This window comes from Dryas octopetala, chromosome 2, assembly GCF_963921425.1.
Source record: "Dryas octopetala chromosome 2, drDryOcto1.1, whole genome shotgun sequence".
NCBI lineage: Eukaryota > Viridiplantae > Streptophyta > Magnoliopsida > Rosales > Rosaceae > Dryas > Dryas octopetala.
The window spans coordinates 10890606-10913451 of NC_141367.1; the positions used below are offsets into that span (position 1 = coordinate 10890606).

The following is a 22846-nucleotide window of genomic DNA, read 5'->3' on the forward strand; positions in this document are numbered from 1 at the left end:
GCTAGGATTTGTCTGAGCGGCTGATCCGTCAAGACAACGATGGAATGAGCCTGGAAGTAGGGTCTCAGTTTCCGAGCAGAGCTGACCAGGGCGAGAGCCATCTTCTCGAATTTTGGATACCTGGTCTCGGCATCGGCGAGGGCTCGGCTCGTGTAGAAGACGGGGTGTTGTACACCGCCGACCTCTCTCACCAGGACCGAGCTGAGAGCCGAGTCTGAAACAGAAAGGTAGAGGAAAAGTTCTTCACCTTCCTCCGGTTTGGATAATATGGGAGGCTCCCCCATGTGCCTTTTCAGATCTTGAAAGGCCTGCTCGCATTGGGGGGTCCATTCTATGCTCTTCCCTGCTCCCCTTAAGGCTTTGAAGAAAGGGAGGCACCGGTCAGTGGACTTCGAGATGAACCGGTTCAGGGCGGCGACTCTTCCAGTCAGACTCTGGATTTCCTTGCGTGTCCTTGGGGACTTCATGTTGATCAAAGCCTGGATCTTCTCCGGATTGGCTTCAATCCCCCGTTGGCTGACCAGGTAGCCCAGGAACTTTCCTGACCGAACCCCAAAGACACATTTGGCTGGGTTCAGCCGCATCTGATACTCCTTCAGGACTCCGAACATGTCTGAGAGGTCCTTGACGTGATCGTCCGCCTTGATGCTTTTGACCAGCATGTCATCCACGTAAACCTCTACGGATTTGCCGATGGAAGATCTGAACATGTGGTTGACCAGCCTTTGGTAGGTGGCTCCGGCGTTCTTGAGGCCGAAGGGCATGACCTTGTAACAGTACATGCCGCGATCCGTTATGAAAGATGTGCCCTCCTGGTCGGACTTGTGCATCAGGATCTGGTTGTATCCAGAGTATGCGTCCATGAAGCTGAGGAGCTGATGTCCAGCTGTTGCATCGACGAGCTGATCTATTCTGGGCAAGGGAAAACTATCCTTGGGACAAGCCCTGTTCAGATCGGTGAAGTCCACGCACATCCTCCACTTCCCGTTGTTCTTTTTCACCATGACCACGTTGGCAAGCCAGTCGAGGTAGTTGACCTCCCGGATGAACCCGTTGTTTTGCAACTTGGTCACCTCTTCAGCCATGGCGGCGTATCGGACCGGATCGTATGACCTCCTCTTCTGACGGACCGGTTTGCATCCCGGGTCAATGGTCAGCCTGTGGGTGATCACGTCAGATGATATGCCTGGCATGTCATCGTAAGACCAGGCGAACACTTCCGCGTTGGCACGGAGGAAGTCAATTATGGCGGAGCGCTGCTCGGGGCTGATCTGAGTCCCCACTCGGACGAGCCGATCCGGTGTCTCGTCAGAGATCGGCACTTCCTCCCAAGCCTCGGCGGGAAGGGGTCGAGAATCTGAGCTCGGCTCGGAAGTGAAGTCGAATGTCTCCGCCCTCGGCCACCTGCCCGAATCGGCGATGGAGTCAAGCTCCTGCGAGTTCGGCAGCTGACCCTTCTGCTTGATCGAAGCGGCGTAGCAAGACCGAGCCGAGCACTGATCTCCCTGAATGACGATGCAGTCGTCGCCCACCGGACATTTGATGAGGAGGTTGGCGTAATGGACGATGCAGTCAAGGTCGACCAGAGCCGGTCTGCCCAGAATGATGTTGTAGGCTGACGGCCGCTTGACGACAATGAAGTACGTCATGCAGGTCTTCTTGATCGGCCCCTTCCCGAGCGAAAGGGGAAGGTAGATGTGTCCGAGGGGCTGAACCACTTCTCCCCCGAACCCGACCAAGGCAGGTGTATCGGTCTCCAGCTTATCCTCGCCGATGCCCATCTGCGCGAACGCAGAGTGGTAGAGGATGTTGACTGAGCTTCCTCCATCGACGAAGGAGCGCGCGATGGTTGTCCCGGCCACCTCAGCCACTATGACGACCGGATCATAGTGGGGGAAGATGATCTCGTTTGCCTCGTTTGGCTCAAAGGTGACAGGTGCCCAGTCCTTCCGCTGTCTTTTGGAAGTGCTGGGCTGACCTGCCTGGATTGACAGGGACTCGTGAGCTTGAGCCGCCTGTCTGACATACTCCTTCTGGGATCGGTTCGAACTCCCCACGAAGGTTGGTCCCCCCCCGATCGATCCGATGGCAGCATCCCGGACGTCGATGGTATTGGTGGGCTTCTTCGGCGCGGCTTTGGGTACCCTAGGCCCACCGGCCAGGAATTGATTGATCTTACCCGCCCGGGCAAGAGTCTCAATCCCGTCGCGGAGGGCGTAGCAATCACCCGTGACGTGACCATGATTGGAGTGGTATTTGCAGAAGACGCCCTCCCTGATTTTGTCTGGGGGAGGTCCCTTGATCTCCCTGGCAGCCGGGAGTTGGTCTTTGACCTTGGAGTAGATCGCCTCCAGACCGGCGTTGAGGGGAGTGTACTCCGTATACTGGACAAATTTGGGTCCCTTGCCCAGAAGTTGGCGTGGCTCCTCGGTCCTGGTCTTCTTGGATTGGACCTGGGGTTTGGGAGGTGCAACCTCTCCCTCCTTTCTCTTGGTCGAGGTCGGCCTGGGATTCAGGGCCTCCACCTGAGCATCCCACTCCTCAGCTCGTGCCCACTTAGTGGCTTCGGCAGAAAGCTCATCGTAAGTGGAGGGAGGATTCCTCATTAGGTGGGAGCGGAGTCCCCCGGCGTGCAGACCTTGCATGAGGGCATTCTTAGCCGACCTATCGTCGCAATCGTCGCACTTCGTATATTCGATGTTGAAGCGGATCAGATAGGCCTTGAGGCTCTCCCATTCCTGCTGCTTAATGAGCGACATATCGTTCAAGTTGTAGAGTCGTTCGGATACAACCCGATATCTCGCCAGGAAGGCCCTCCGGAGGTCGGAGAAGGAGTCGATGGAGTTCGGTTGGAGGGTTCGGAACCAACCCCGAGCCGAGCCCTTCAAGGTCGAAGGGAAGATTCTGCACTTCGTGGCTTCAGATGCCTGGCGGGCCTCCATGGCGTATCTGAAGCTGTCAAGATGGTCGTAGGGGTTCTTGGTCCCGTCATACTGATCCATCTTGGGGGGCTTGGTGTCGCGGGAGACCTCAGCATCCATGATTCTGCTGGTGTACGGGAGGGGGAGTTCCTCTCCGTGGTCGGCCCTACCAGTGTATCCCCTGGAGATTTCGACATGGCCGAGCCGGTCGTGGACGCTTCGGATTTGGTCCTGGACCAAAGTCCGAACAAGATTTTCCACATTGGGCGGGGTCGGCTCGGCCACATTTTCCCCTGAGCACTCGGCCTGGTTGCCGAGTCTCTCACTCACCGGCTGACGAGTGAGCCTCTCGCTCGCCGGTTGTCGATCCGACATGATCATGGTAGATCCCAGTCGGTCGCTCACTGATCGTCTCCCCGAGTGCGCTCCTGATGGGGAAGGATCCTGGCTGGTGATAGGGCCGAGTCTATTCCGAATCGGGCCCCTGGTTTCGGCTGAGCCGGTTGGACTGTTGGCCCCCAATCTGGTTCGGATCGGCGGTCGCTGGTTTGCATTCGGATCGACCCGGTCTCCCCCCGAATTCCCGGGGAGACGTTTTCCGAAGGCCGCCTGCTTTTGCCGAAGGAGACGGTGGGCGTTTAGGCATTCGGCCTGTTCGGCCGGGGGCATGTCCTCGAAGCCCGGGAAGACGTAATCAGAGTCCTGCCGATCGGTCTGGTCGTTCGGCTCGGCAGGAATGCTTTGCCGAGAAGGAGACGGTGAAAGGACCTCCTGCTCGGTTCGGGTCCGGCGCGATCGGAAACCCGATCCCCCACTGTTCTCGAGCTGAGCACGATGGCGTGCAAGTTCCCCGGCCAGCTCGGCTTGTTTTGCGAGCAGCTCATTATTCTGCTTCAGGAGTGCATTTTCAGCGGCCAGGTGTCGCTGACTCTCCTTAAGGAGTTTGTGAGCAGCTCGGATTTTTGAGGGACCTTTGGACTTTGATGTCCTGGGGAGTTGTGCTCCCCTCGTCTTCTCAGGCGTCTCAGGCTGATGTTGTTCATCATTCTGAGATGCTCCTGAGGAAGAGCTGCTGTCCCGATAGACGGTAGCCATGATGACTTGTTTGAAGGAAGAGCTTAGCGCTTGCAGTGATGAGCACAACGGCTGAAGTCGATCTTCCCACAGACGGCGCCAATCTGTTGATGCAAATTCTCGTAAGGTAGATGCAACAACTTAGATAAGCTGATCTGGCTGATCAGGTGCTTCGCTGGATGATGAAATGGATGCTGGTTGAGGTCTTCCTGCAGACAAAAACAAGATCAAAGGAGATGGACCGGTGTGGTACCAGCCAAACACACTCCGATGATGAAATCAGTGGTGGTGTTTGATGGTGGGTGAGGAAGAACAAAGGAAGAACTTGGGAGAATGGGAAGAACAAGGCAAATGTTCTGGGTTATTCTCAGCAAGTTGGGTAGGCTCTTTTCTGGATGGGAATGCAAGTGTTTTTGCGTGTATATTGGTGGATTGCTAGATGCCTCATTTTGTGCATATGTGGTGTCTTATATAGGAAAAGGACGACTTAATGAATAAGTTACCTGCATGTGGATGAATGGTTGCCAGAGATCCACGCACCTGGCCAGACCTAGTTGCATGCTCAGCTGCTTACTTCCCCAGCATTTAATGTTGCATTGAATGCTTCATTAAATGTAAGGTTGGAAGGTTCAGGCAAACTGCTCCAGCATTCATGAATGCAGGCCTGATATTCTATCTGTCAGAAGAATGTGTCAGGTGCATTTAAGTGTGGCGGTTCATCCCGGTGTGACCTTCTCGGGAATGGCGGCGGAGAGCCGAGCCGAGCCGATACGAACACATGTTCTTATGCGGAGATACGAAGTCCATGTGTGGTCGGATCGGACATGGGATTCCAGGCCGAGCCGGTCCCATAGATTGGGGGTCTTTCAGAGCCCTAACTGGTCGACGCCAGAACTCGAAAGGAGACCATCTCCTGTGCCGAGCCGAGCCGAACCGGGATGATCGTGGGAAGATGGACACTCGATTCCTTGGAAGATCATCGGTTCGGCTCGGACCGAACATGGAGGGCCCGGCACGGAGACCGGTCCGAGCTGGCAAAGGGAGTGCTGATGTGGAGGTCAAAGTTTGACCACTGAGAGTCAACTCCGAGGTAGGCGTTGACCAGCCACGTGCCGAACCGTGATTGCTTGTTTGGGTTGGTGTGGGTTTTCCCACAAACAAGGAGTATCAACTACTGCACACAGCGCAAATAGCCAGACATTCATTCCTTGACAGAGTGCTCATACCCTCTATTGCGTTTATGCGTTTTCTCAACATCGACACTTGAGCCACAGAGTCCATTCTTAATATCACCAACAATGAAGGGGGATCACTGGAACTTTGATTCATGTAAGGTTTGGGTTTGGGGCTCAAGTTAATTCCTATAATTACTTCTAGGAAAAAAGGATTTTAATTTTGGAAAAGAAAAAGGTATTGCGAAAAATGGCTACCTTTCTTTAGCTTTATGATGCATTTACCTTACCCACATTCTTTCCAAAGAAAAAACACATGAAAGAGAAATAAAAACCAATAATACTATAGGCATCTAGAATTAACCAAACTTTTAATTACCAATTTATATGGTAGATGACATGACAGTTTCTTACTTGCGGTAAATAAATGAGGTCCAGAGTGAACTCAAAATTAAATAAATGAAAAGTTGCCACATCATCAGTTGAAATTTATAAAATTGGGATAATAATTGGTGCCTATAATACTAGTACTACTCAATAAAAATTGTCTCGACTCTATAACAAAATCTACAGACGTCCTTATAATGAATTCCCCAAAAACTCCCACCACATTTTCTAATGAACTTTATTCCCTCAACTGAGTCTATGAGAAAACAAGAACATCATGTGATGGAAAAAAGAGAAATTTTCAGAAAGTATTTGGACAATTGCATGCCAAAAAAAAAGGAGGAAAAAAATTTCCATGCTGTCAGATATTGCATCATTTAGATCATATAAGAGATGCGGGCATCTGCTGTCATGAGAAGCACAAAGACAAGCAAAAGCTGACCAACTTTTTAAACCAATTTTCTACAATGGGAAGAGCACAAAGTAAAATCAGGAGGAGAACATACCAGCCTTAGCTGTGAAAATTCAGCAAGAAATGCATCCTCCCGGTGTTTTAGTGGCAGCAATATATTGTTCTGGACACTTGGCAATCTCAGGAATCTTGGGCATATAAGCACTCTGCTCACTCTTAATTTTACTTCTATCAAGCTTGGTTACCCTCACTTTTGGAATTTGAGCAGCTTCCCACCTAAGAAAAAGAAGGATACATACCAATATTACAAAAATTCTCAACAACTTTCAAAATTACTTGGGATTACTGCATGACTACTATGCACACCCCAAGTTACAAAGATAGGAAAAAATGGGAATTAGACCATACACTTTGCCATAATATTCAGTTTTATCTAATTCATGGGTGAAATGGTTAACATATTAGGCACATGTTCATATAGAATCTTTAATACCTAAGTTGATAGTCTTAGGCACATGTTCATGGGCAAAATTGTTGACATATATATTAGGTAATCAAAATTGTTGACAGTCCAAGTAATTAATCTGCCCTTGTTTAAGGTCATCAATTACTTCCATTTAAAAAATATCATTAAATAAAGAAAAAAAATTAAAGTAAAACCACAATCAGTGGACAAGAAGCCCACTCCAAACAATACAGCATAATCCTAATCTAAAGAGTTGCCTGACCATTACACCAAAACCAACCAACGTCTAATAGAGACATAAAGACATCAGCACACAGCACTCATGCCAAAATGGCTATTTCAAAGAGAAGCCAAACTGAAACCGCCTAACATCTTGTTATCCTCTAGGAACTTCTTGCCCCAACTGACATATAACTCATCCACTTATAGCCCAATATAGACAGCAGAGCAGTGGCCCAATATAGCCTGGAGGTTGTTAACTAATTACTTGTTAATTTACCTTTGCTATTTTTTTTTAATTATAATCGAATTTTTATGCTTATGCTTTCCTTTTGATAATACTGTGAGCTTATGAGAGGTAGATTTCAATTCCTGAATGGAAATGGGTTCTTTTGATAATTAAGGATATATGGGTGATTGGATTTACAATTTATACACAACTTGGCTTACCTATAGTCGAAGCAACCGATTTTCATAAAATTGTTAACAAGATAGAGATGAATTATTAGACTTTGTTACTTTGTTAGATTCATTTAAATATGCTTTTGCTAGTTTGATTTAAGATGAAGAATAGTCAGAAAAGAAAAAGAAGAAAGACAGTATTATATATGAGAACAAGATATGCTTTATTTCAGCCAAAAAAAAAAAACACTGAAAATATAAAATATAGATTACGATCTATATAGCCTTCTCTTCATCCTGGTCATAGGCACCGCTATCATGATATAGAGCCTATCTTGTACTTTATCTAGGAATTGGAAATATGCATATCTCCATGTCTTCTTGAGCATCAAAGGACCAACGACGACTCCCCAAAATCCTGTAATGAATCCAAGTGCAACAGAAATATAAGACCATGGAATCCGATGCGCACTGTTTACATCTTGGCTAATATTCTTAGTATCTGCATCAACGCCAGTAGAAGTTGATCGACACTCATTTGGAAGTGGGTCACCACAAAGTTTTGGATTCCCTTCAAATAGAGAGGCATTCAAGCCTTGGAGCTGACTGCTTGTTGGTATTGGTCCTTCAAGATTATTATATGAGACATTGAAATAAGACAAGAAATTAAGACTTGCCACTGATGCTGGAATTGTCCCCGACAATTGATTCATGGAGAGATCCAAATCCTCCAAGTTTTTGAGGTTAGATATTTGGTCTGGAATGCTACCGGAGAAGTGGTTGGAGGCAAGATTCAACCCATGGAGAAACTGCAATTGGCCGATCTCGGTAGGTATGTTGCCACTGATGCTATTGTTGTCTAGGTATATGGATGGTGCCAACTGAGACAAAAAATTGAACTGTCTAAGTCTTTCACCAAACTTGCCGAAGATCGGCAATTCAAGATAATTATGATCTACTTGAGCTGCATTTTGTTTAGATGCCAACATGGGCAGTCTGCAAAGTTCCTTTGGAAATTCACCAGAAATTAAGTTGGATGTCAAGCTTATAGAAAAGAGCCTTGGAAGATTCCCCAACCAACTAGGAAGTGACCCTGTGATTCTATTATGACCCAGATTCAAGATCTCAAGCTTCTTGAGCTTATGTAACCATATAGGTATTTCACCAGTGAGCTCACAATAACTCAAATCCAAAGCTTGAAGATTTTTGAACCCATCATAATCAACCATGCCAATATCATTAGTTGTTGGCATTTTCTCCCCAACAAAATTTGAACCACATGCTAGGAATACAAGACTTTTGCAACCCATTAATATCTTCAGTGCTCCTGTGACATTAGTTAGTCTGTTTGAAACAAGTGAGAGAAAGGACAAAGATTTCAATGAAAGAATATTAGGTTGTATTTGTCCCTCGAGATCGTTATGACTCAGTCGAATTGCTTTGAGGAACTTGCATGAGTAAAGGCTTATTGGAAACATACCAGTGAAGTTATTTTTAATTAGGTCAAGTTTAGTAAGTTGACCAAGTTTGGAGAAATTAAGGGTGGAGATATTGCCTTCCAAGTAGTTGTTTCCCAGATGTATTTCTTCAAGGTTTGTGCAATTCATCAAAGATGGGGGCAAAGAACCTTCTAGATTATTGAAATGAAGGAGCAAGAATTTCAACTTAGAGAGCTTCCCAAAATGGAGAGGGAGCACACCACTCAATTGATTATAGTAGAGGTCAAGGATTGCGAGGTTGGTGAAGTTGACAACTCTATCATTAATGGCTCCGTAGATCGAATTATCAGGTAATGCAATTTCTTCAAGTTTGGTAGCATTATACATATCTTCTGGAAGTATTCCTGAGAGGTTATTGTGACCAGCACGAAAAACTTGGAGTTTGGAACACTCACCTAGTCCACTAGAGATACTGCCATTGAAGTTATTGATGGAAAAATCCAATAGCCTAATCAAAGGAGAAGAGTGGAGACAAATAGAGGTTGGGATAGAACCTGAGAAGGTATTGTTGCTAACACTAAAACTAGTCAAATTCCTAGCTTGTCGGAAAAATGAGGATGGAATTGCACCATAGAAGTGATTGGCGGAGAAATCCACTGTCCGAATACTAGATGTTAAAGAAAACAGTAGCTCTCCAGAAAGAAGGTTATGGCTCAAATCAAGGATCTCAAGATGATTCAAGGACGAGAAGAATCCAGTTTGATCAAGTGAACCATAAAGTGAATTGTGGGAGAGATTCAAGTGGGTGAGATGTGTGAGATTTGAAAGTGAGAATGAGTGGAAAGTACCTGCTTTGAGTTTGAGGCCTTTGGAAGGTAAGTGTAAATGTGTGACCCAACCATCCTGATTACAAGTGATGCCATCCCAATTGCAACAATTCATGGTAGTCCAATTTAAGGAAGGCGAAGACAGAGTGAGGGCAAAGGACAGAAGAGAGTTGCGTTCGGTTTGGTTGCATTCATATGCATGAATATTTGTGGAGAAGATGAAAGAAAATAAGATCATGATCATGAGAAAGAAGCCATGTGCCATTAGGTGATCTGCAGGCTGCACCAGCATGTTTCTTCGTGGATGTGCCATGTTTATATTAGATTTAGAATTTAGATTGCTGATCACAAGTTTATAAAGAGCTGGATGCAGAGCAAGAAAAAGGATTTTTTTTTTTTTTTTTGACTTGAAAATGATTGCTTGATTAAACGACAAAAAACTTTGACAATCGACATAAAACAATACCTAATATTCAACAAACAATAAAAATATACTAACTTATTACTTACTCATTCAAACCTAATAAAAAATCAAAGATAAAACATTCAATATTTCAATATAAAAGAGAAAAAAAAAAAGTTGATTTGGTCAGAAAAGCAAAGCACTCTCAGATAAAAGATTAAAAAAAAGAAGTAAAGCACTCAATATTCAATAGTTAACCTCCAAATATTCAAACACCCAACTATTTACTTAAACAAGTATCCCTTTTACAAATACCCAAAACAACAATACCAATTATCAAATAATCAGATATGGAAATTCATAGATAAGTCAAACGTCACCGAAATAAGTTTGGAAGTATATATGACTTCTCTGACCTTAATGGCTTGATTCAAAATTCCAATAATTTCTGTAGACTTTGAGAGATTTGAAAATTTGGAGAGATGGCCAACTTGGGCAGGTCCATTAATAAATATAAAAAAAAATTTCAACTCAGGCGTGTACACTATCAGCTTCTCTTTGAGGTATTTTGTCAAACACATAGAAATAGCATTCATACTAATCCATATATATATATATATAATACATAGAAATAGGTCTTGCATGCTTGTAGACTTGAATTACATGCAGTTTCAAATTTGAAATGATGAAGATTTGAACCCTTAGTATCTAAGGGTCAAAACTCAAAGGTGTAGTTGTATAATATGCAATAAATATATTGTAGAATTTTCCTAAATTTCATTTTCGGCTTTTCAATGGCATCAGTCAGCAGCAGACACGTCATAACAGAAACAGTCATTCAATCCAAGTTTTTGCTAAAAGAATGTTTGAGTTATTTCAGATGTTTTATTCTTCTCCAAAAGGAGGATTAAATAACATGTGTTTGATACACAAAGTCATCAACTAATTATCTTATTAATTACAACTACATTTTGAATCTTGACAAATATTTACAATTAAATGTGTTTTGTTGACATTTTATTGTTTAATGTTGAGTCATACCAACAGTTTTAAGTTGTTTTCTTTCGAATAATTTTTCTTAGAAAATTGGAAAATAGTGTCATTTTTTCCAAGTACTTGGCCCACATGAAAGGCAATTGCACAAAGCTTAACCTTTCTACACTTCTACAGCACCAATATCCTTAATTTCTTGTATTGGTAAAAGCTATCTTTGAATTTAAATTAGTGGGGTGGGCTGCTCTGTCTTTAGTGCTTGTCAATTGTCCTTAAAATAAACATAAAATGAAAAAACCTTTTATATTTTTGCCCAATTACACATTCTCACCTACACAGCTACACCTAATTTTGAGGAACAAAAAAAAGTTAACGGATTCAAATGAGAAAACAATTTCAATTAGTGGGGTGGGCTACTTTGTGTTTAGTGCTTGTCAATTGTCCTTGAAAAGAAAAGAAAAAAAATTTATATTTTTACGCAATTAATAATTTACAATTTACACTTCTAAAGTTTGGGGTGTTTCACAACTTGCATCATATAGTTTCAATTTTTTTAATTTAGTACTTAACATTTCAATTTACTTACAATTAACTATTGTCGTCTGTCTGACTGTCTATTTAAAGGTTAATTGATGATGTGACTGTCTAATCAGACGTTAATTGATGACAACATAACATCTATTGATCTATGCTCACCTTAGGTTGTAGTTGGGATATGCTCGCTTGGTGGTTGGTGTTGGAAGGGGTGGGGTGTGCTCGCAGCGTAGTGGGTTGCGATGACTTGGTGGCATGTTGGTTGGCCGGAGTGTTGCGTTGGTGAGTGGTGGCGGATGGGACTAGGTGAGATATATATGAGTGATAAGATGTTGGCTGCTTGACTTGAAGGGGAATCGTGGTTTGTGCCTGCAGAGGCTCTATGCCTACAGCGACTTGGTGGTCTTGTGTAGGGGGAGAGTCCAGGATGGAGAGGATGAGTAAAAACCTTTAGAATTTTAATTGAGGGCATTTAAGACTATTCACATCAAATTTTGGTTAGTTTTTTAAGAAATTTAAAAAGTGGATTAGAATTTAGAAGTCTATAATAAATCCTAAAAAAAAGGCAAGTTTGAACCCATTTGGCACTGCTTCTTGAAAGCGTTTTTATTAGAATCGCTTCTGCTAAGAAGCACAAACATATTTTTATAAAAATTCTAAGTTATTCAGGCAAAAGCACTTGAAAGTGCTTCCTAAGAGCGCTTTTATAACCCATAAGAGCTTTTATTTATTTTTGTCAAACACTATCAAAAGCACTTCTACTAATTTAAAAGCACTTTTGGCAATTCTAAAAATAATGTCAAACAGGCCCTTAAACAACTTCAAGTCAATGAACTCGAACATTATGTGGGAACGTACACCAGGCTACCACATATTCCATATTATATATATATATATATTAATACATTAAAGCTAACTAGTTAGCAAATTAATACGAAACTAACCACCATTTTAGGCTCACAACAAGAGTAATATTATAATTCGAACCACTCATTTTTTAAGTCCTACTTCAAATATCTTTGTAAAAATTTTCAAAATCAAAATTCATTTAAACATTTGATTATAATAATAACTATTTATATGCATTTATCGAAAACAATATTTTTTTATTTATTTGATCCAAATTAGATGACTAAATTATTTTCAATTACCCAACCAGAAAAAAATAATTTTCAATTAGGTTAATTTTTTGTAATAATAATCTTTGAAGTGAAACTTAAAAAATAAATAGTTCAGATTATGAAATTAATCATATAATGGACTCAAAATAATGATTAACTTCGTATTAACTTATTAACTTATTAACTAATTAGCTTTATAGCGCTCCTCATATTACCTCATATAAAAAAAAGCCTCAATAAAGAATGTTCTTACTTTAAACTACCCAATAATGAAGTTATATGGCAGCATCATATACGTAGCATTCAAAAATTTTGGAATAAGTTGGTGCAAATTACATAAAAGATACAAGTTGATGTAGTAGGATAACATTCGAACCTACTTCCCTCTTAATCTCTATAACATAAATAATTGATTAAGAGAGACAAAATAATAAACAATTGACCCTTTCTTAAAGGAGTTGTAATAAATCAGGAAGGTTCAGTTTTCTGACTGCCCGAAATATCTACCTGATATTGTTGCAAGAATATTCAACATTACTATCTCGTCATCAGGTACAGTTTTGGCAGCTCGCAAGGCAGCACACTTCCTTAGCAGACTCCGAAGAGAGGCACTAGTGTCGGCATCAAGAGGAGTATCAACTACTGCACACAGCGCAAATAGCCACAGACATTCATTCCTTGATAGAGTGCTCATACCCTCTATTGCATTTATGCGTTTTCTCAACATCGACACTCGAGCAACAGAGTCCATTCTTAACATCACCGACAATGAAGGGGGATCACTGGAACTTTGATTCATGTAAGGTTTGGGTTTGGGGCTCAAGTTCTCAGCAGACAATGAGGGATTACTGCCTTCGATAGTCGACGAGGATGGCTGATTAATGGAGTTCACAAGGATGGAACAGTCGTGAGGCTCGTAGAAGTCAACTTCCTTGGATTTAACATCAGAAAAATTTTCAAAAATAATATCTTGAGACTTGTTTGCATTATCACCCTCAAAATGAGACAGAGCCTGAGAATTAAGATAAAACTATAAGTCAGAAATGAACTCTGTTTAAGCAAAGGTGGTACCTTTGCAAAAGAAGCCTCAAAATCTTTAAATTATAATTACTTCTAGGAAAAAAGGATTTTAATTTTGGAAAAGAAAAAGGAATTGCGAAAAATGGCTACCTTTCTTTAGCTTTATGATGCATTTACCTTACCCACATTCTTTTCAAAGAAAAAACACAATAAGATAAATACAAACCAATAATACTATAGGCATCTACTATTAACCAAACTTTTAATCACCAATTCCTTTCTTTAGCTTTATGATGCATTTACCTTACCCACATTCTTTTCAAAGAAAAAACACAAGAAAGATAATTAAAAACCAATAATACTATAGGCATCTACTATTAACCAAACTTCTAATCACCAATTGATGTGGTAGATGATATGTCAGTTTCTTACTTGCGGTAAATAAATGAGGTCCAGAGTGGACACAAAACTGAATAAATGAAAAATTGCCACATCATCAGTTGGAATTTATAAAATTGGGATAATAATTGGTGCCTATAGTACTAGTACTACTCAATAAAAATTGTCTCGACTCTATAACAAAATCTACAGACGTGCTTATAATGAATTCCCCAAACCCCCCACCACATTTTCTAATGAACTTTATTCCCTCAACTGAGTCTATGAGAAAACAAGAACATCATGTGATGGAAAAAAGAGAAATTTTCAGAAAGTATTTGGACAATTGCATACGAAACAAAAGGAGGAAAAAAAATTTCCATGCTGTCAGATATTGCATCATTTAGATCATATAAGAGATACGGGCATCTGCTGTCATGAGAAGCACAAAGACAAGCAAAGCTGACCAACTGTTTAAACCAATTTCTACAATGGGAAGAGCACAAAGTAAAATCAGGAGAACATACCAGCCTTAGCTCTGAAAATTCAGCAAGAAATGCATCCTCCCAGTGTTTTAGTGGCAGCAATTGTTCTGGACACTTGGCAATCTCAGGAATCTTGGGCATATAAGCACTCTGCTCACTCTTAATTTTACTTCCATCAAGCTTGGCTACCCTCACTTTGGGAATTTGAGCGGCTTCCCACCTAATAAAAAGAAGGATACATACCAATATTACAAAAATTCTCAATAACTTTCAAAATTACTCAGGATTACTGCATGACTACTTATGCACACCCCAAGATACAAAGATAGGAAAATGGGAATTAGACCAATACACTTTGCCATAATATTCAGGTGACTGTCATAAGGGGGAAAAAAAAAAAAACAAGGTCATCTATTTAAAATAAGTTAACAACAACTAGCAAACAGCTTCAATGTCCATACAATTGTTCAAGAATAGAGAATCATTAGGGGTTGGAGAGAGAGAGGGGGAGAGAGAGAATATTATAATGATTTAGTCAGATTCACGATAAAATTAGAGGACTGGATTTCATGGATTAATTCCCCAATCTTTTCTCCTTATTTTACAGTGTGGTACACTCACAGGATCCTTAATCTTTTTTAACTGAATAATAAGAGCTTCAACTCTCTTTGAAATCTCATTTGTTCACCTCTCCATATAATGCTGGTCAATTTCCTACATAAACCAGGACTGATATTGAAATCATAACATCAATACAGTTTTATCTAATTCATGGGCGAAATGGTTTACATATTAGGCACATGTTCATAGAATCTTTAATGCCTAAGTTGATAGTCTTAGGCACATGTTCATGGGCAAAATTGTTGACATATTAGGCACATTCTCATGTGGCAATCAATAATTAAAATGCAATGCTTTAGCCAAGAGGTGCTAAAACATCAATCCTTACTTCTAAGCAGTCCAAGTAATCTGCCCTTGTTTAAGGTCATCAATTATTTCCATTAAAAAATAATAAAATTTAAAAAAATATCATTAAATAAAGAAAAAATTAAAGTAAAACCACAATCAGTGGACAAGAAGTCCACTCCAAACAATACAGCATAATCCTAATCTAAAGAGTTGCCCAACAATTACACCAAAACCAACCAACATCTAACAGAGACATAAAGACATCAGCACACAGCGCCAACCAGAATCAAATCTTCTCCCAGAGTTCCTCCACTCCCACCCCATTGTAATCTTCAAAAATTCTTATGTACCACTCCATCCAAATCACCCAAATCATTGCTAATACCATACATCCTGACGAAGTTTTTCTTTCTTGCCATTACCCAAAACCTTAAGCTGTTCACAAAGCAAAGCATAACAATCTCATAGAATAACCCAACTTACATTTGCCTCCCTAAATACCCTCCACCTCAATTGTAAAACAAATGGACACTGAAAGGAAAACATGGCCAACACTTTCCCCATTTTTACATAAGATGCACATGCACCACTGTGGTGAAAAATATACGAAAGTCCTCTATTGAACTTGATCACATGTATTTACCCTTCCATGAGCCACTAGCCAATCCAAAACTTTTAACTTTGGAAGGAACCCTTGCTTTCCAAATCTGATCAGGGCTGGAACAGAGGACTTTCTGGAATATCACACAGGATACTACCACATGACTTACATGAGAAAACCCTTGAAGCTTCAAGCCTCCATCTTCTTGCATCTGATCTAGCTGGGAACAAGTGCACATCCTCCAAAAGCAGTATTAGAGCAGATAACTCCTCCACCTCTAACTCATTCAAATTCCTTCTAAACCCGAAATCCCAGAATACTGCTCTATTTCCATTCCACACTACAAACTTACAGCAAGATAAAAATAATTTAAAACCTTGAGATATATCGTTCCACGATGGTTTTGCATACCGCCTATTAACAGCATGCCACAATGATTCCAGTGATAAAAAATCACTTCCATTTTTATTCTTGATATTTTGGTGAAACCTTTTATGGGTGCAACCTATACACAATTCATTAACAATGCCATTAAAGGAATAATAAACGATAGAACAAGCTTTTATACCAAGCTTAACAGTTCACAATTTGATCCCAACTTGACATCTCTCCCACACACAAATGGCAGAGGCAACTGACCATTTTCTTATCTGTTCATAGTTGTAAAATCAGAAACACATCAAGGCCAAAATGTGATATCCCATAACTAAAATACATATGGAGAAACCATATAGCTATTATTATTATCTCTAAGGTCAATTAACCCCCAGCTAGTAACAATGCTGGAAGTTTTCCTAATTATCATCCATTTGATTGCACCTCTGGCATTTGTCCAAATCTACTTCCAAGCTAGTACACTTATGCCTGCCTATCTATTTAATAAATGAACATATTAAGAAAATCTAAAGTATTGACAATGAGATCTTATACATGGCGACTTTCTCCAATGGTTCTCACCTTTGTAAAAGTATTCCTTTTTTTTTTTTAACAACCACATTTAAATTTTATCACCAGATTCATATGATTGCAGAAGAAACTAAAACAATCATACATGATTACACAAAAAAAAAATTAAAGAAAGAAAGGAAAAGACACCAATCTACAAAACATTTTGCTATTGTTTTCATCGTTTTGATACACTAGTCTACTTTATAGTAATTATTGATGACTTGTATATTATCACATGCTGCAAGTGCACACACATACCTAAGATGGAAACCAATTGTGAAATTATGCACCTCTTGAGACTACCTTTATTTCTTTGACATAAATATTAGACTATTCTTTTATATATATATATATATATATATATATATATATATCCACCACATATAAGGATTGCAAGGTTGAATTTCCATGTGCAGCCTCATTTCAAAGGATACTATCAACCAAACATGAGATATATGCTGGAAAACCTCTCTTGCTCTTATCTTTCTCTGAAGTACATATCTTTATAGCACACTATATGACTCAGCAGAACCATGTAGCTCCTTCTGAGTTGAGATTGATTTCATAAAATTAGAACGTATGTAATATCCCATATTTTTTTAATGCCCAGGAAGATTGACTAACAAGAATAATTCCCACATTGCAAGTCGTTAACTCCATTAAAAAGCAGCCAATACATGCCTACAGCCCAATTTCTGACAGGGACTCAAGCCTACCAACCACGGATAGCATTTGTCCTCACTTTTTCTACAATCCTAGCATATCAACAAGCCCAGAGCATCATGCCAACCAATAACCACAGTAACATACTAACATGTAAGCATGTATGAATTATTGATCCATTTCCATACTGTGCTTTAAAAATCAGCAAGCATCGTTCACACAAGCATCACAAGATGGAATTTGCATGGCCACTCCTAGAAGAATTAATCAATATGCACATACATCCCTTGAGGCTCCCAACCCTCAAGGAAACTCAAGAGACCCCCCCATATATACATTGTTTGATGGTTTCTATCCGGATTCCCCAAAATGATGTAAATGCCAAATGACCCAAAAACCCAACAATACCTTCTCCAAGGTGCTTCTTCTTCTAGCCAAAACCCCAAGATGCACTTTAGGCCTTTAACTTTCAGACATAAAACTGTCATTCTTTCTCATGCAACATATACACATTAGTTTCTACACACTCCTAAAGACCTCTAGTCTATTTCCAAATTTCAATGCACACAAATAAAACTGAATGTCCAATAAAAAAAGTAAATAAATAAAAGTACTATCAGTACTCACTCCGGAAAACCAAGCCTGAGCCTTCTGCCCAAAACTTAACTGCTCATTACAACAGTATCTAGCTACTACTTGGCCCCGTTGCCATCAAATGGCCTCACTTGACTTTTCTTGCACATCAAGGTCAAAGACCTCAACCAAGAGCAACATAATAGATTAACCAGTCAGTGGCAGAATAACCAGTCTAGAATTGGAAATTGGGAAAACCCACCAAGTTCACCACCATATCCTTCTCTATCTGATAAAGTTTATTGATTTACCATTATTCCATAATATTTTAATTGTTAAGATATGGGCCAACAGTCATTTTATGTTCTAAGACTCCCCTCATGTTTGGGAATCAAAGAGTACTTTTATGGTCAAAGAGTTGCTTCTATGCTCTTTTTCCCATTAATAAGGCCATGTTCTATAGCCTACATATTGCAGGCAGTTAGCATTATCAATCAGAAATTGAAGGGAAGGGGATGGAGTAGACAAGACTATATAATTATACCTGACACGCCTAAGATATTCAAGCCCATCTTCGGGGGAACCAGAATCAAAATTGGGTTCTCCTTCAACCAAAAAGGCAGGTCTCTGAATGCTAGCATAATCTTCATCACTGTCATCATCGCTGGACTCTTCTGGAAATGGGTAGCCATCTTCATCAATAGCACTATAACTGCAAACAGGGTCCAGGAGACTTGCATCTTGGGCTTCATTATTAGCCAAGTTTCCTAATTCAATGTCCACATTTTCTGAAAATGCTTCCCCTGAAAGTAATCACAAAACTTTTAGCAATACCACACAGATGTAGAAACAGTGGAGCTCCTCCAGTTAAAACTAAAGGGGAATTATTTATTTATTTATTTATTTTTGAGTCTGGCATCCATAGAAGTAACAATAAAGAGCTTAAAGAAACTCCATTTATTCCAAGTACACAATTGAAACAATTGAACTTTATTCTGGGAATCATTTTATTACTTTTCATCTACAGAAAGAATGTAACATATCAACATCTATATGACCAAGTATGATTCACAATCTAGAAAGCCAAAAGCAAGATTTTCCATGTACAAGGAGTGTATACAAGTAGTACACAAGACAACTATCAAGAGCCTAAGTACACAGAAGAAGAAACATATGTTGAGTATGTTTGATATTAGGTCTTTTGCAGATTGCTTTAGGCCATTCTTCAATGCACAAAGATATTCATTTGATTCCATCTTCCCCTTGAAGCAAACACACCTGTGCACAACAGAAATTGAACCCATCAAATTGACACAATCAGAGCTAAGAACGAGAGAAAAGGTATATGAAGAGAATTCATATTTCAGAAATGTCCATGAATGGACTACAAGAATAGAAGGAAAAATCTCTGTGAAACGGGTAATAGCTACACATCCGGGAAAAAGGACAGAGACTCAGAGTGCTACCAGGACAAAGAATTAAAATCTTATGCTATTGATTTTTAAGAAATGGAGTTAATGTAAATTAGAATAATAGGAAGTGTACTTTAAGAAAATAAGGAGAGAAATTGTAAATTTCAAAAAAATGACAGCCTAAATTAATTGAAAAAGAAAAAAGTTTCACCAGATCCAAACTACCACAAAGCCATGTCACTGAAACAAACATTAAAGGAAAAAGAAACCAATTAACTGCTAGAGGAAGAATCAAATAATATCGAATTTTGAGCGTCATAAATGGAATGGACAAAATGCTGGACGTGGCACATTATGAATAAGCACAATGCAAAAAAGATGATCTTGCTGTTAATCTTGCACTCTATTGGCTCCTAGTGCTCAAGCGAGGAGAAGTGGTAGAGCACTACAATACCCTCCCTCCAATCAAGAAATCCTTTTTTTTTTATTAACAAGCAAGACGAGGTAGTGAGCAATATACGCGAGTGTTTTAATTAGAAATTAGCAGCATGAGATAGAGAGAGAGAGAGAGAGAGAGAGAGAGAGAGAGAGAGATTTGGTTAGGATATTACTCATTCAATCAAAGAAGGAGAAATCATGCCTCCACTCATTTCTGTTTAGGGCATGCAAGAATAAAGACTAGCTACTAAAGACTATAATTCCATGAAATATCATGGGGAAAACCCAAAAATTGATTCTGCAAAGATACTAAACACTACAGAAAGAAGAAAATGTCTTTGTCAAAAAGATCCATCGGCAGTGAATTTCCTGTGCACCTACTAAACTTGAACAAGACAAAAACAGCTATCTGCCCTTAACATAGGTGAGTTTGCTGGAGCTCAATCCATCATAGTGACAGAACCAAGGAGAGTCCCAGACACTACCTGAAAGATAAAGTCTAAGAGCTTTCTCCTAAACAAATGAAGGCCATATAATCAGTCTTCCAACATTTTTTCTAAAAGGTTCGGGTCCTGATTACTCCTGACAATGGTACATCATAATCCAATACCAGTCAATCCATGGCTGATAGAATTGTTATGAGGAATTCTTGGAAGAACAAGCAGAGGGTTCATTGAGTTTAAAATTACTAGCACCAATTAATTTAAACATGGATCTCTAGAAACAGTTTCATACATCATAATTCCATAAACCAACTGAATTCTAACAACAATTAACCCATAACAGAAAAAAAAAAAATGAAAAGAAAAATAGTACTTACCGAGAAGGCCAGGTGCCTCTTCCATCTTCCCAGGGCGCTTGCGAGGATCAAAGTTAATGTGGGTGTTCTTCTGATGCTTAGAGCTCGCCAGATCATCATACTCCCTTGCCACGACTGGCCCAAGCCCTCTGTATATATTTTTCCATAAATTCCGTTGTTCTACAATGTTCACAAACCTCATGGCCTCCATCTCCATCCTCGAGTAAATGATCTTGGTTCCTTTCCCATTCTTCAAACACTGGCTATGAGCTTCAACCATTTGAGTGGCATTCTCAGGCTTCCCATTCCTCTCCACTTTCTCCTTTCTTCTTGGGGCTCTTGCCTTTTTCCCGTTCATTTCTTGTCTTGCATTCTTGTTTCCATTCCTCTGTGTAACACATTTAGCCGGACCACCAAAACCCAAGTCCTTTCCACAGCCAAATCCAGGCTTGGGGACAGCAACCGATTCGATCAATGCTGTTTCATCAACTATTTCAATCTTCAAAGAACTGACAGACGCACCAGTACCACTTTGCACCATACTGTGCACTCCTGTATAACCTGTTCTCTTTCCATTAATCTCAGTAGAATCAACAACTTTTTCCTCACGGGTCTTCTCTGCAAGCACAAGAACAGCTTCAACTTCCTCCAGTAATTGCTTCTTTTTCACTTCCAAGGAACTCTGAGATTCCACTTCTTTTCCAAGAAGCTCCTTGTTTTCAACAAAAGTAGACAGAGAAGTCGAGTCAACAACTTTTTCCTCATGGGTCTTCTCTGCAGGCACAAGAATAGCTTCAACTTCCTCCAGTAATCGCTTCTTTTTCGCTTCCAAGAAACTCTGAGATTCCATTTCTTTTCCAAGAAGCTCCTTGTTTTCAACAGAAGCAGACATATAAGCAGCCAAACCTTCCTTGCAGTCACCCTCGGTAACAAAGTTCATCTCTTGCATGATTTTTTGAGTGCCAGCAAGACCCACTTCACTTATCACAGAGTCTTTCCCTTGCTTGTCAACCAAATCAGAAACAGCGCTTTCTTTCTCATCATCCACAGTCTTTATAGCCTCAGCTTTCACGAAATCCACATCAGAAAGAAAACCCACCTTGCAATTTTCTTGGGCGATTCCTTCTGATCCACAAAACCCAGAAACAAAACCGCAAGCTTTGGAATTTCCCTTCACAGAATCGAGCATGTCTTGCATTTCTTCCAAATGGGTCTCACAGACTTGGCCCTGGGGTGAACACTTGACCTTCTTGAAGTGAAGGGCAATGGTGGAGGACTCGGTGACCACACAAGGAGGACTCTTGTCGATGAAATCTTGGGCTTGTCTCGGCGGCGAAACCATCTCAGACGAGTGTCTCTCCTGTTGTGGAATTGCACAGGGAGAATAAGAGCGTTGTGGGAGAGTTTGAGTTTCTTGAATCTCTTTGACTCTTCGTTTGACGCCGACGCATGTATCGGAATCCATATCCTCTGCCATCGCTTTGGGTGGAGAGAGAGAGAGAGAGAGAGAGAGAGAGAGAGAGAGAGAGAGAGACTCAGAGAGATTGAAAATTTGAAAGAATGAGATTGAGAGATTGATAGATTGGCTGACTATTATGTAGGTGTATTATATACTATAGTGTAGAGTATATTGCCAAGAGTTTTTGTCGAGGGTTTAGCGTTTACCAAAGAAAAGCAACCGTCTTGAAAAGTTAGTGCTCTACAAATCTTTTCAATCACCGGCTACTGCAAATTCATATAAATGGTAGGTTATCTCAAAAAATATGTATATTATATATATATATGGCAGGTTTGGCAGGTTAGAATTTTTTTTTTTTTTTTGGGTTAAATACATTTTGCACTCTCACTTTAAAAATTTTACAAAATTCATCCTAACCCTAAATTGTTAGATTGAAAGTCAAGGAAATCACTCGTTAGAGATTGCTAAGTAGGGCGGTCGTTGTCGTAATCCTGAATTTTTTCTTATTTATTTCTACCCTTTTTCTTCGAGTAATTATTAGTATTTTTCTGACTTATTCTCAAAATTTACTCTTTAAATTTGATGTATTTTTTCCAAAGGTCAAATAACCAAGGAGGGACTAAAGTAGTATAGAGCTTGGTTTTCTAAGAACAACGATGTTTAGCAGGACTGGGGGTGGTTCGGTTACCAAACCGCAAGGGCCAGACCGACCACCGACAGACCATGGTCGGAATTGCCCCAATCCCCACCGCCACCGACTGTCGGTCTCACCGTCAGCTACAGTTGGGATG

General features: G+C 40.5%; 1 protein-coding gene and 1 pseudogene across 1 annotated transcript; both read right to left on the reverse strand.

The window, feature by feature from the left end:
- Positions 1-7322: 7322 nt before the first annotated feature.
- On the reverse strand, positions 7323-9623 carry LOC147293040 (receptor-like protein 2 pseudogene; annotated as a pseudogene).
- A 3049-nt stretch (positions 9624-12672) lies between these two features.
- LOC147293041 (uncharacterized) lies at positions 12673-22292 on the reverse strand. Its single transcript, XM_086231499.1, has 4 exons — positions 20618-22292; positions 18492-18750; positions 14296-14473; positions 12673-13382 (listed from the first exon to the last, which is right to left on the reverse strand). The coding sequence occupies exons 1-4, from the start codon at positions 22071-22073 to the stop codon at positions 12849-12851; spliced, it is 2427 nt and encodes an 808-aa protein (XP_086087625.1). The 5' UTR covers positions 22074-22292; the 3' UTR covers positions 12673-12848.
- Between the last annotated feature and the right edge of the window lie 554 nt (positions 22293-22846).

What these genes read in the sequence shown, in the direction of transcription:
- LOC147293041 (XM_086231499.1), bottom strand. Translation starts at nt 22,073, where the DNA reads ATGGCAGAGGATATGGATTCCGATACATGCGTCGGCGTCAAACGAAGA. An exon ending in AGAGGCACCTGGCCTTCTCG is followed by an intron (nt 18,751 to 20,617) that starts GTAAGTACTATT and finishes GATTACTTTCAG; the next exon opens with GGGAAGCATTTTCAGAAAAT. An exon ending in GAATATCTTAGGCGTGTCAG is followed by an intron (nt 14,474 to 18,491) that starts GTATAATTATAT and finishes TCTTTTTATTAG; the next exon opens with GTGGGAAGCCGCTCAAATTC.